Raw genomic sequence first — 13,579 nt, forward strand, 5'->3', positions numbered from 1 at the left:
CTTAAGTAATATTTTCTGTATTTATAAATTATTATTTGTCTTAATAACATGTACATCAACTGTACAATTTGGCTTAGGCCATTAATAAATAAATCAATCATAACGTGAATTATGAAAAAAATCCACAAAATTGCCTTTTGGTGTCGGTTTGCCGTGAGGTTGTCCTATGTTATGAACGAAATATTTTCTAAGTGCGCGATCATCATCAGCGTCATCAAATACGGATTACTTAATATCTAGACACAACGTTGCTCAGCTCTAGCACGGAAGGTTCCGGGTTGGATTCCCGGAGATAACATGATAGTTAAAATGTAAATTTTCTTAAGACGGTATGTTTTGTGGTATAATTTACTAATTTAATTGGGTCTCCCGGCCTGCTGTGTTTAATTTGTAGGTTTATAATTCAATTATTGGATCAGCATACGGAAAGTCTTCGCTTCTGATCTCGGATTAATTCGTCAAGTCTTAAGTGTGTATATTAAGTCACACGGCATTGTATATTAATGTCCTAAATTGATTTAATGACTTATTGCCGACTTGAATGCCAAGATACATAAAGCTCAAAGTTCTACCTCGATTTACAGAAAGCTCGTTTTGATTGTTATTATATTGTTTTAAATACGAATTTCATTAAACAAGAATGCTTCGAGGAATCTATTTAGTTCATCATATAATTATCCCTTGTTATTGTGTTGATTACATTTTCAACCACGAGTTTATTAAGTCGATGTAAAAGTTTTTATAGCCTTCTATTTAATCATTTGAATTTTGTATTTTAGTCGCATTTGCTTGCGACATGTTCTATTTTGTTTAAATAACATTTTTTTTTTTAATTCCATTTTGTTTGGCAATTAATATCATAATCATCACCAAACCCTTATCCGCATCCTAAGATACAAAGGGCATCGTACCATTAAATCCAATGCAGCGTATTACGATGAATCTTTTACAGGAAGGTAAGGTGATCAGTCGTACGCGTCAGGTGTCAATCAAATTTATGTGAAAACCACCACTAAAAACAAATATCTCATCTTAACCTTCCCAGAAACCGGGATCACAATCATGGTTGGCAAACGTGACAACCACTAAACTACGAGACGGACGTTTCTTCACTCGATTACCTTTTTCAGAACCCGAGGGCAGCCATCGAGTCAAAAATACTCGTTCAGGATTCTTGTTCTATTTACACACAGAACTGTATTCTTCATCCGCCCAGACTCATGCGGTTATTAAGGAAGACAATAATGAATATGCGCGGTAAAAAATAATAAAAGTGCATTTTTTTATTTTTAAAATGTTACACTACTTTTGATTTAATATTACATTTTATCTAATAAATGTCGTAAATATTTTAAGAAAAGTTAACGGATTTTTTACAATATATTTAGGATACAATAAAGGAGTTTGAAAGTTTATTTATTTATATTTTCATTTCTGATAGGTATAGGTATGAGTTACCTTTTTGGTTCTGTAAAGTTTGGTATTTTTTGTAAAGTCAAGTTCTTAAAAAGCAAAATATGTATATTATTAAAACTAAAGATGTCTCCAAAAAATCCTTCATTATTTGCATAACCAAAAAAGTAATTATATCTTCTGTACGCGCAAGTACCTAATTTTATTTTATTTCTTTCAGCTAACTCTCGATAGCTTCACAATCGGTCGCTTCGTTTCATTCACCGCAGAGGGCTGTCCAGATGGATCCCTGCAGATCGGTGAGCTCGGAAGGCCCCTCGTCGGTGGATCCTGGTGCGGTACATCCTGGGGACCAGCAGTATACTACAGCGAAACCAGATCCATCACCCTCACTGTAAAGTTGCTTCGACTCTCCGTCGACCAGACTGGGTACAATTTCGACTTTAGAATAGAGTACAAAGTTCTAAGAAGAGATTTGGCAACCGTACGATACGGTGGTGGAGAACCTATTTCTGGTAAGTGCCTTACATCAATTGATGAATAAACCGTGATAAGTTTTCCGGAAAATAGTAAAGTATTGTGTTTTGAATTTGCAGATAATAACATACCCTACGCACCAATGGGAAACTTTTCACGCTTGCACGAGAATCCTGAAATTCTCCCTCTTCCTCCGCCTCGTCAAGAATACTATCTAGGAGATCTCATTTCAGGAACATACTGCTCTCGGATTTTCAGTGATTGCGATAGGAAAATCTGCAGACTCCAATCGCCGAACTTCCCCGGAGTATACCCGAGGAACCTAACTTGCTACTACGCTGTCAGGCAGCACGAAGTTCCTCAAGGAAAGCACGCTCTGATTACAGTTAAACAGAAGAAAGGCCAACTGATCTCCATCAGAAGCCAATCGGCACTCTACGCTCCAACGCAACAGCAACAGCAGTCCAATACTTACGTCAGGACTTTAAAAGTTTGGACTGAGTGCGATGACGTGCAGGATTACGTGACAATCTACGATGGATACACCACTAGAGACCCTGTTATTCTTAAGTTCTGCGGAGGTGGAGAGTCAGTTCCTGAGGCTGTATCGAGTGGACCAGAGTTATTAGTGGAGTTTACTACGTCACCATACGGGACATTCTTGCACCCAGCTCCCATACAATCACTACACGGGTTTCAACTGGAAGTAGAGGTGAGAATGATATTACAAAGGAAGTTGATATTTTTAGATGAACCGTGAATCAGGTTTCGAACTTCACATCTGAAATGTAAAAATTAAAAAGTTTTAAAGTATATTTAGTTATTCGTGTGAAAGGATCACGATTTATTTACCTGCAACAGTGCTGATTTTTGAGTCCTTATAAGCTATCTCCACATTAATTTAATATTAAAGTAATTAAAAGTTCGTCAAGAAAAAATGAAGTCTAGGAACAGTTTCAGATTGCGCAATTTGCGCTTAATGTTTTATTTGTTGTTTGAAAAGTGTTATCTTCCCCGCATCTTAACTCCAAGAACTTTGTTTCATTCTCCAATATTTATGTACGGAGTATTAAGAACTTTGTTTTCCTGCTTCAGAGTAACGACTTAATAAAGTGCGGTAACTTTGGAGAAATCCTTTGTAGTATTTACGTTAATCAGATCGATTAATTTTTGGCTAACCGATAACCAATAAATCTGTTTCAACTTAAGCGACCATTTTATTTGGAGAGTCTGTTGTGCTTTAATCAGATTGTGGGTTACTGAAAAAAGAAAAAGTTCGTAAAGCATTTTAAAACCGAAACATTTAATGGAAATGGGCAGTATTTAGCTCACATGGGTAATTAATCAATCAATATGAACCCGAAACCCATTTTATAATAGAGAGTTGAAACAACGCATTGAAATTTGGCCTCCAAAAATCAAATATTCGGCCAAACCATAAAAACGCAAATATTAATTTTATTTTTAAAAATATAAGGTTAAAAAAAAAAAAAAGAAATGTAACTGATTGCTTAATTGAAATCACAATATTTATTTATTTCTGGTACAAAAAAATTACATAATTTCGTATTTTTTCAACGATTTTTAGCATTCCGATATTATTAACTCTTAAAAGACTGTGGTTAATAATCCCTTTGCGCGCGGTGATATAACATCGTGTTACCACTAGTAAAAGACGGAATATTCTAAAGCTCAGACATTAAAAAAAAAAAAACATGGAGAATACTGCTTAATAATTCTTTTTCCATAATTTATAGGTAAAGACATATAATTTAGCCCTGTTATAGCAAAATAAATTAAAAATCACAAATACGCCGCTCATGTTACGCGCGTGTGTTCCCCGCCATTTTCATCAACCAACTGAAGACTAAATCTGTTTAAGACGACACAAACCGCAGAACAGCGTCTCTGCCTTCTTTGTCATAACACGTCATAACTTATATCTTCGTGCTCTGTCTTGTAAAAGGTATCTGTATAGATATGTTGCTGAATTAGCGGACATTCATTCTTCGCGTAGCAAGGATAAATATTTTTTGTATTTACATATAGCATAGTTATACAAATTTTACTTTTCAAATCGGGTGTGAAAATGTCCATTTGAACTTTACAAAAAATATTAATTCATGATTTTTTTTAAATAAGAGAGATATATCAAGTCTTGTGTCCTATGTCGACTCGTGTGACATCACAGCCACACAAGGGATAATAACAAAAATTACGTCGTTTTATATTCCATGTGTTTAGAAATGTTTCGGAAAAATCGATTAAACAAATATTTTATTGGTATGCAATAATTCTTAATCGTCAAAAAAGTAGTATAAAAATTAATAAATCACTGTAGTTTGGAAAAGAAAATGATCAGCTAAATCTTTATTTGCTTTCAAATTCATTCTGGATTAATCTTTCAGATGTTTCTTTCTGACAGATGTGCTTCCTTAAGGAAATTAAAAGTTAAAGAACCAGATTTGTTCTAGCCGAAATATTTTTAAAACCGATTATCTTTTACGTTTGAAGCCTATTCGATAATCGATGAAAGCGAATCTATGAAATATTTTAGGAATTATTTTGTCGCCACGACAAACATAATTTTTAAATTTATCTTGACGTTTTCAACAATTTCAAAGTTTTACAGCTATGACTAAAATAACTCGATTTTAAATTTCATGTACACGTTTTCAATATAACCTCATTAATATTTTGCTTATTTGCTTTGTTATATGTAAAATATTAATCGAGATACTTAGATATAAAAGTAGACCTATTTAATACGGAGACACTGCCAGAGATATATTTTGATATAACTCGTTTAGCAATTTTCAAAATGACTATATAATTTTATACCTCAAAAATAACTTAGGTAATTCAAATGCATAATTTTTCTTTTTATTTTGATCATTCATGCCATATTTATTTATTTTTTAAAGTGGTTTCAATTTCAGAGCTTCATATATGTTCTTTTAAGTTTCATGCCGTGGACATTTATAAAAGATATAATGTTTTATTTTGTAAGTGTTTGTGTACATATGAGTTATTTGTTAAGGTGGTAAATTAACAGATCAACTAAAATTCACTTACTAGTATAACACTTTGATTAATTAAAAGTTAAAGTAAATTAAACTTTTCTAAAAAACTACTTAATACACAAATTAATAATCTCTTACCATAAAAAACAAATAGAACTTCTCTCAAAAAGTAGAGATGCTTCCAACTTCCCTGAGCCTTTGTGGTAACTCATTAAATATTTTTAAACCTTTACGGTAAAAGTTGTTTGAGTTTCAGTCAGTCTCACCTCAGAAAGCCTGAAATCATCTCCAATTGCGTTCCATAACTGTGGAAATCCTTATTGTATTGCATACTTTTCATCATGTACCCAAAAAGTAGTCCGTTTTTCAACTTTTAAACAAAAGTTAGAGTGTTGAACAGAATTTTTCTATCATAAATCTAATCCTGGTATTCGGACCACGCCTTAATAACGCTTTCATTGCCCTGTTCTGGGAACTTGAATTTTTTTAAATTCTCTGTACTTTTCAAGAAATTGGACAGTGGTGCGATAGTTAAAATGTAGAATTACAATACATTAAAATACTAATTATTCATTATTATTATTATTATTATATTAAATACTAATTACAAAAAAGACTCAGTCAATCCTGTCCTGACCCTGATCAACCTCTCTATAATAATAGGCAGAGGATTGAGAAAGTTGACAGCTTTAAATACTTAAAAGTTCACATAACTGAGGATAGAAGCATGCACAAAGAGCTCGCAATCCGCCTAGGAATAGCTGGAGCAACTTTTAACATGATTCGTGTTGTCTGGAACTCAAGTCTATACTCGGTCAAAAGAGAAATGCTGATTACTCAACTCTTGTATAATGCCAGTACTCCTATATGAATGCGAATCTTGGCACCTTACCAAAGCTCAAAACACCAAACTTCTGAGTTTTGAGAGCAATTGCTTGAGAAGAATATTAGGTATAAAGTGGTTTGATTTTATAGCCAACATTGAAGTCCGAGAACGGACGCAGCAGCCTCCTATACCGAGCGTTTTGAGGATGCGGCGGTGGACCTGGCTTGGACGCGTGCTGCGCATGCCTTAGGAGAACCTAAACCAACGTTGCCTCTTTTTTAAACCTGTGGGCTCACGCCGTCCTCGAAGGCCGTCTATGGCGATCTTTAGACTTTATTCGGCGGAATTAAGGGGCGCTGGATTGACGTGGGAAGAGGCAAAAATGCTGGCTGGCGATAGGGCCTCCTGGAGACAACTGGTGATGTCCACATGCTCCACTTAAAAGCGGATGTGAAAAAGAAGAAGAAGATATTCTAATAAGAATATATTGGATTACTGATAATAACATATTAGATTACAATATTATACTTTGTTTTTGTTTTTCAGCAAATGAAACAAATCATTGTAAATACTAGATTTTGTTTTCAGTGATAGTAAATACATTGTTTTCTATTAAACTACTATAGATTATATAGAGAACTCTCATCAACACGAGGGAGTACCTTATCAGAACCAGTCGTGTTTTTTATTTATTTATTAATTTACATACATGTAGTTTATTACACATTATTTGTGACATAAGTCCCAAAAAACTTTCACTATGAAAAACTTGACTACCCTGAAAACAGTAAAAAAAAATTAAGTGACTTTTAAATCAGTAAATAAATTAAAATAATTTTAATGCGCATAGGTGAAGTTTGTGGATCAGCAAAGCCCAACTTACGCGAGGAATAAAAGGGCCTGCGAATTTTGGTTGCGAGGCACCGGAAAGGGGATTCTGGAAAGCCCCCAGCATTCCCTCACTCCCAACACGACATGCCTGTACCACCTCCAGGGCATCGACACGTCCATCCCCACCTCGCCGGGGCCCATGAGACCCCTGGCCCCCTACCCCTGGCGCAGATCCGGGTTCACCTACCCTCCCCCCAGGTTCAAGGTCTGGCTGTCCGTCCTGAAGTTCCACGTCACCTCAGCCATCGGTCCTCAACTCCCCGAGGAGGAGATCTGTGCCAGCCACCTCAACGTCTGGGATGGGCCCCTAAGGATAGCGCCGGGCTGCAGTGATATCTTTTGGTGAGCAAAAAGTTTTTTTAGTGAATAATTTATACAAGCGGGAATACGGGATTTGCCCCATAAGGGGACGAAAGTTTCAGGATTTGAAAGCAAAACGTCGCTTGAATTATTAATAACAACGTTTCACAACTATCATCGTCAAATAACGGTCGTATTTCCGTTTAACATTAAGCGCACGAAATATTATTTTTCAGCGTGGTAGTGTCACGGACTCACAAATTAATCAGAATGCAAACCCCACTTTACTACAGTTAAAAATATTTTGAGTTTGTCCAAATTTTTGTAGACAAGGACTGGATTCAACTCCCTGGGGAGATGTTTATATTAATTTATTACAACATAGATGAAGAACATTTAAGAGAAGGTAATATAGAAGTCTAGGCATCTACAGGGCTTGTGACCTGTCAATGGCTGGTTTAAGTGGCCACTTTACACACTGTGTAACATTCACCATTCTGCCCATATTTGAACATCTATATTCCTTCAATTCTTTCATCTGTTGATGTTTGTGAAGTTAAAGAGCTGAAACCTTTATTTATGCGGGTGAGATTCATCTAATTGAATTATTTCATCTACATACTAGGCAACGCTTGAAATGTGAAGAATAGAAATTGAAAAATTACATTTTCAGGCTTTGCCTACTATGTAAATGAAATAATTCAATTAGACGAATCTCACCCGCATAAATAAAGGTTTCAGCTCTTTAACTTCACAAACATTAACAGATGAAAGAATTGAAGGAATATAGATGTTCAAATATGGGCAGAATGGTGAATGTTACACAGTATGTAAAGTGGCCACTTAAACTAGCCATTGACAGGTCCTTAGCTTCTTCATCTCCGTTGTAATATGTTAATTACTACAGTTACTTCCCATTTTCTAAATAACAGATATTTACAACAAAATGGCTCTGAAATTTTCATATTTGGGTAAATAACACAGCTCAAATATTTACTTGTAATATTTTTTTAGGTCACATTTTATTTAAATATTTACACATTAAATTTAAAAAAACATTGAACTAAAATATTCTTCAAAACACTATTTTTCTCGTGGCCAACTTATAGAGTAAAATTACAAAATTAAATCCTTATCCAAAAAGGCGTCCGATGGAATAAATAAAAATTAACGAACGACAAACGCTGTGAAAAATTCTCTAGTATTTCATTATTTATTTTTTTTTAAAACCATCCCTTGTTTTTATCTCTTTTGTTGTTTTCCGGACGTGAATGTATTTTGGGTTTAATTTTTTAAAATATGTTGTTTTATTTTATGTTACTAATAAAAATACGTATGAGGCATTTGAAATTGGCTCTGGGCATATCCAAATCCATTATTAACATATTTTTCTCTCGACGCCGACGCCTTCCTGAATTAAGTATGTCGACACTTGTAAATAAATATTCTAGAAGAATCCCTGCACCAACTCGTATAACCTTAAACATTCATCTCCCTTCTGGCATGAATACCATTATCTTTAGGCTCCCGTTTCCGCTCCGCGCAAGGTTGCAGGGTGGCTTTTGAATAAACGCGTTGAATACCAAAATTACATCACAATATTTCATTCCGTTCCGATACATTGTAAGCAAAAAAGAAAATACATTTTCTGCTTGGACGACAGTATTCAAAAGTCGAATCAAGTCTTCCAGATCAAAGGTATTATTGGAAATCATGCCACACACAATAGAATAGAGATTTTTCAAGTAAAAACGAGTCTACATTCATTTTTATATTACATGCAAAACTTACATTCCAACGTATTTGTGCAAAATCACTAAATCTGGATTCTGAACGTTCGTAGACTTAAATAAATTGACGGTATCTTAGATAAATGTATAATGTATTCTATGTATAGAATTAAAAAATATATAATCGTTAACATTCTTACTTTTAAATCGTTTCATTTCACCTACGCCTAAAAGACCTTTAAAAGCACAATTAATTAAGATGTAACGAAAACGATAAGAAAAAAATATACACAAAATATAGGGAAATAAAGATAACTAAAATAACAATTCAAAAGTATTTACAACTTAAAACAAAACAAAAATCGTGATTTGTATTGACAAAACACACAGTGTGTAAAGTGGTCACTTAAACCAGCCAAAGCCCTGTAAATGCCTAGACTTTCATATTCCCTTATTTAAGGCATTCTCCATCCCTGTTGTAATTTGTTAATATGAATAATGAGTTGTTTAATTAAATATCTTGTATTTCATCATTTCAGGTATAATAAAATAATCGCGCTTTACTATTTTCTTATCCGTGTCATTTAAATTTTTATATTTTTAATAATTTAACACAAAATGTTGACCTATGATTCAATAGTAGTAGAATATACAAACTTTTTTTTCTGTGACTGTAAAAAACTATGAATTAAAATAAATAAATATTGGAAATTAATTCAAAGAAATACATAACTTATCATGTTATCTAAGGGGCAAATTAATTTGTCGCCAGAAAAAACGTTTTTTTTTTACTTTTAAAATTACGCAATAATTTATTTCATTATATAGGTTCTATTTTTGTGATATTTTCATGTATTTTTCAATGTATTATATAATTAACTATGATATTTTGGTAAAACGATAATCTAACAAGGATTCCACTATCATTACAAAACCAAAAATAGCTTTATAAGATCAACATTAATGTAACAACAACTTGTAGGTAATTTTCCAATTATTACATGTATCGTCAATTAAAATAACGAACGTTATAACAAACAGTATTTTCATGACTAGAATGAACTTAATTAATAATAAATGTTTAATATTATTATAATTTTGGTTGGAGATCCGATGAACATAATAGGAAGAAAATAAATTTGCACATTTTTTTTGTTTTAGCGATAGAGAAAAATGGAAAGCCACAAGAACCGGTAGCTTAGACCAACCAGTAACTGTTGGAAAACCCCCAGGAAACGCAACAATCCTCGCTCGATATTGCAGAGACCGCGTACCGCGCTCATGCGATCATTCCCTTCTGGGGGTGCATGGCGCCCCAGCCAGCCAAAACCCATCAAAGGGAAAGGGATCAGATCACTACGGCGATAGGCCTTCTACGAACTTCAAGTCACTGGACAGACAGACTTATTCGATGGATCACGGGTCGTATGGACCCGTCAATCAGTTCGACAGACGAGGCAGTCTGGATCAGAACCCTTACGGAAGCCACGATACTCTGACAGACTATACGCTCAAGGGACGAGGAGTTGATGTTAGACTGGCTTCCGAAGGACGTGCATTTTACGGGGTGACTTCCGCGCCTCGGCTGCCTCGTCCTTGTGCCCTGGCTGAAAGTTTTATTTCTACAGGGGATAGTATGACCCTCGAATTGAGACTTGCAGACTCCACTGCGCTTAAGTATGATATTTTTATTATGTGTTTTATTTCATTTATATGTTTATACTCTCCTTTTCCATCAAGGGGAAGTTGTGTTGCCTATATAATTTAGATATCAAGGGAACAGGATATTTATTTACTTATTATTTTCATGGCCTTAGCCAATGAGGAAGTTCAGTGGTTTTTATTTGTTATATTTGTTAATAGACTATTACAGTAGCCAAAAAAAAATAAAAAAAATATCAGCGCTACGATTTTTTAAAGTTTTGTTTATCTGAAATCACTCCGCGTGTGACGTCAGAGGTTCTTTTCCGTTTATTCTCATTCAGTTCTTCCCATTGATCCATCCATGGCAAGCAAACCGGAAATCGTCCATAGATTTTTAAACAACTTTCATTTATGTTTTCTTTTTCCTTCTCTTTTTTATACTTTCATAATGAACCTTACATTTAATTGCTTTTTAATATGGAAACTTCACTGGTCCATTAGAATTAAGTCCAATTGTGTAAAATATTAAACTTTGTAACTGTACTGTATGTTTCCTGAATAAAAGAAAATAAAAATAAATAAATAAATAAATAGATCTCATATCGAAGATTATTTTATATGGACTAGTGACGTCATTCAAATTAGTCCGTTTTTATCAAAATGTTTTTTTTCGTACATTTTCAGGAAACTTTGCGGTACAATTTAACGCTCCAATTTTTACCGCGCGCAAGAAAACATTTATTGCATCCAATTTCCGCAGGGCTGAAGTTCCTCATTACAACAGCTATATGAAAAAACATATGTACAAGCAATGAAACAAAAAGAATATAAAACTATGTAGCAAGGACAAACAAGGGCAATAAAATAATGGTATACGATATATTTAAAATCACGATCAACATATTAGACATACAACTATATGTTGATCGTGTTTTGAGGGCAAGAGCTAACCATGCCAATCCATCTTCATCCCATACTGTGTTGATGATGTAAAGTAAAATAAATAATTAATGTAAAAAAATTAAGGTTGAAAATATCCGACATAAGCCCTCCATATAGTTTGTCAAATATACAATGAAAGCAGTAATGTTATATTTGATTAAAATCGCGATTAATGAAATAAAAAACAATATAGTAAATAAACCTATTCGATTGTTCACCAAAAAAATGTATCAAAAAAGTATAAGCGAAACCGATAGGAAGATCCATGGTTTTCGTGTATGTGGAGGAAGTGCTTTCCATGTATGTGTTTTATTATTTTGTGGTTATTATTTATCAGAAATCTAATCTAATAACTCACATTTGGTCGAAAGTTGTAAATCATCAAAAGAAAACATTAAATTTAATGAGCTGTGTGCAATGAAAAGAAAGATCCGATATAATATACACGTACTTATACAAATTATTATTAGATTTAAAAAAAACATGTTTGAAATTTGAGGGCGATATACTGCTTTCTTAATTATTATTTATTTTTAAATGTTCAAAGCAATCAAAAAAAAAATCAAAGATAATAACTCAAATTCCTTGGTGAATGAACAAATTTATTTTAAACCGGGTCGTGGTCCCGTGGCTAGTGTTGCGGACTCACAAATCAAAGGTCCGAGACTCGAATCCCATCAATAGTGAGTTATTTACAACTCGTTGGAAATTGTCCCCGAAATTAAAATATTTGGACAAATCTTATGATATGAACGCAAAAAAAAAAATATTACGTAAGAACAACGAAAAATGAAGAATGCTTGAATCAAAATAAGATGATAATTTTGACTTTTTTTATTCTACAAATTATGTCACGCATCAAATGTTTTTAAGGTCATAATTTATTAAAGAATAAGGAAGTTTAGTGGTTTTTATTTTTATTTGTCAATAGACTATCAAATTAAGCCAAAACTGTTTTGAAAAATATTTTTATGTATCGGATTATCAGTGATATGATTTTTCAAAGTTTTGCAATTATCAACTTATTCCACCCATGACGTCACAAGTTCTTGTCGGTGAATTCTGGTGATTGATGAGTTGGCTTCCCGTAAACCGGAAACCTTTCGCGAAATTGTGACGTAAAAAGAGAACTTGTGATGTAGTTTATTTTCATTGATTTTCGAGAAACTTCGCCGTACAATTAAACGCTCTAATTTTTACCGCGTGTAACAAAACATTTTTAGTATCCAAGATCCCGTAGCAATCCTAATTCTTTAAAATAAACACCAATTAAATCATTGCATAATTTTAGTTAAACCATGTGAATATGCATTTATTTATTTTTAAATTACAAATTACAGACCCGTGACCTTCAAAGCTTTGTATGAGTTTGTAGACCTACAGCAAGATGGTGAGGCGTATGGCTCTGGAGTATGTTCACGGCGCTTCTTTAGCCGATCTACAGATGCCACTAGTGAACCTCCCCAAAAATTTGCGGCTCCCCGCGACGTATTCCTTTTTGGAAGAGGTGGTGCAAAAAATCTAAGGTAATAGTGAAAATATAATAGTATCAGGTGAAGTGTGTCAATATTTTTCAAAGTGTGGCAGAGTTTTCAAGAATCCCAGTACACCCAAAATCCTTTACAACTCGTTGGTTCGGAGCAGGTTTGAAAGTGGTTCGGTGATATGGAATCCACACGAGGTGAGATGTTTTCTCATGTTGGAGAGGGTTCATAAAAAAAACCTACATGAGGAAGCATAGTTATCCGTGGCTCTATCCCACTTTATTCCTCTTGGGCATGCTGGGGACAAACAGTTTGCAATTTAGAAGGGTTTGGTTCCCACTGACCTATTTTTTTCAGGCTATTTTTTTTTATATTATTATTTATGTCGAATACAAAAAGATGTTCAGGTTAAATGAAAATAAATAAAAACTATAAAAAATGTATTCATAGTAGGGTCTGCCATCAAATTATATGTATTCACTAAATTATACTGCAATAGAGCGACGACGGTTTAATGTTAAACTATATAAAGAATAAATCGTTAGTCAGATGGCAGAAGGGACCATTTGTAATTTTTTCAGCTTTTTAGTTTTCTAAAGTTTTAATGAATATTTCAGTAAATACACATAGAAAAAGAATTAAAATAACAGTATCATTTACAGTGGTAATTTATTATCGAAAAGTTTTCCGAAAGTATTTTAGTTTGTTTATTAAAGTTTTAAAATTGAGTGTTATTTCAGCTCTCCCGAACACATTTCAAAATTTCAAATGGTTCTTTCTGCCATCTGACTACCGAAATATACTATGTGTAAAAATAAAAGGAATATGGACAAAACAAGGAGATAGTGG

At 33.7% G+C, this 13,579-nt stretch overlaps 1 protein-coding gene across 1 annotated transcript in view; it reads left to right on the forward strand.

Moving 5' to 3' along the window:
• LOC148284274 (uncharacterized) overlaps positions 1 to 13,579 on the forward strand; it is a 129,456-nt gene that overhangs the window by 109,357 nt on the left and 6,520 nt on the right. Inside the window, exons 4-8 of the mRNA XM_088241905.1 lie at positions 1,634 to 1,928; positions 2,010 to 2,602; positions 6,590 to 6,972; positions 9,822 to 10,337; positions 12,587 to 12,772. Of these exons, the coding sequence (XP_088098031.1) occupies positions 1,634 to 1,928; positions 2,010 to 2,602; positions 6,590 to 6,972; positions 9,822 to 10,337; positions 12,587 to 12,772 (1,973 nt within the window). The remainder of the gene's footprint in view (positions 1 to 1,633; positions 1,929 to 2,009; positions 2,603 to 6,589; positions 6,973 to 9,821; positions 10,338 to 12,586; positions 12,773 to 13,579) is intronic.

The sequence above is a fragment of the Micrasema longulum genome, unplaced genomic scaffold (assembly GCF_059751315.1).
Source record: "Micrasema longulum isolate JH-2025_06_02 unplaced genomic scaffold, ASM5975131v1 h1tg000133l, whole genome shotgun sequence".
NCBI lineage: Eukaryota > Metazoa > Arthropoda > Insecta > Trichoptera > Brachycentridae > Micrasema > Micrasema longulum.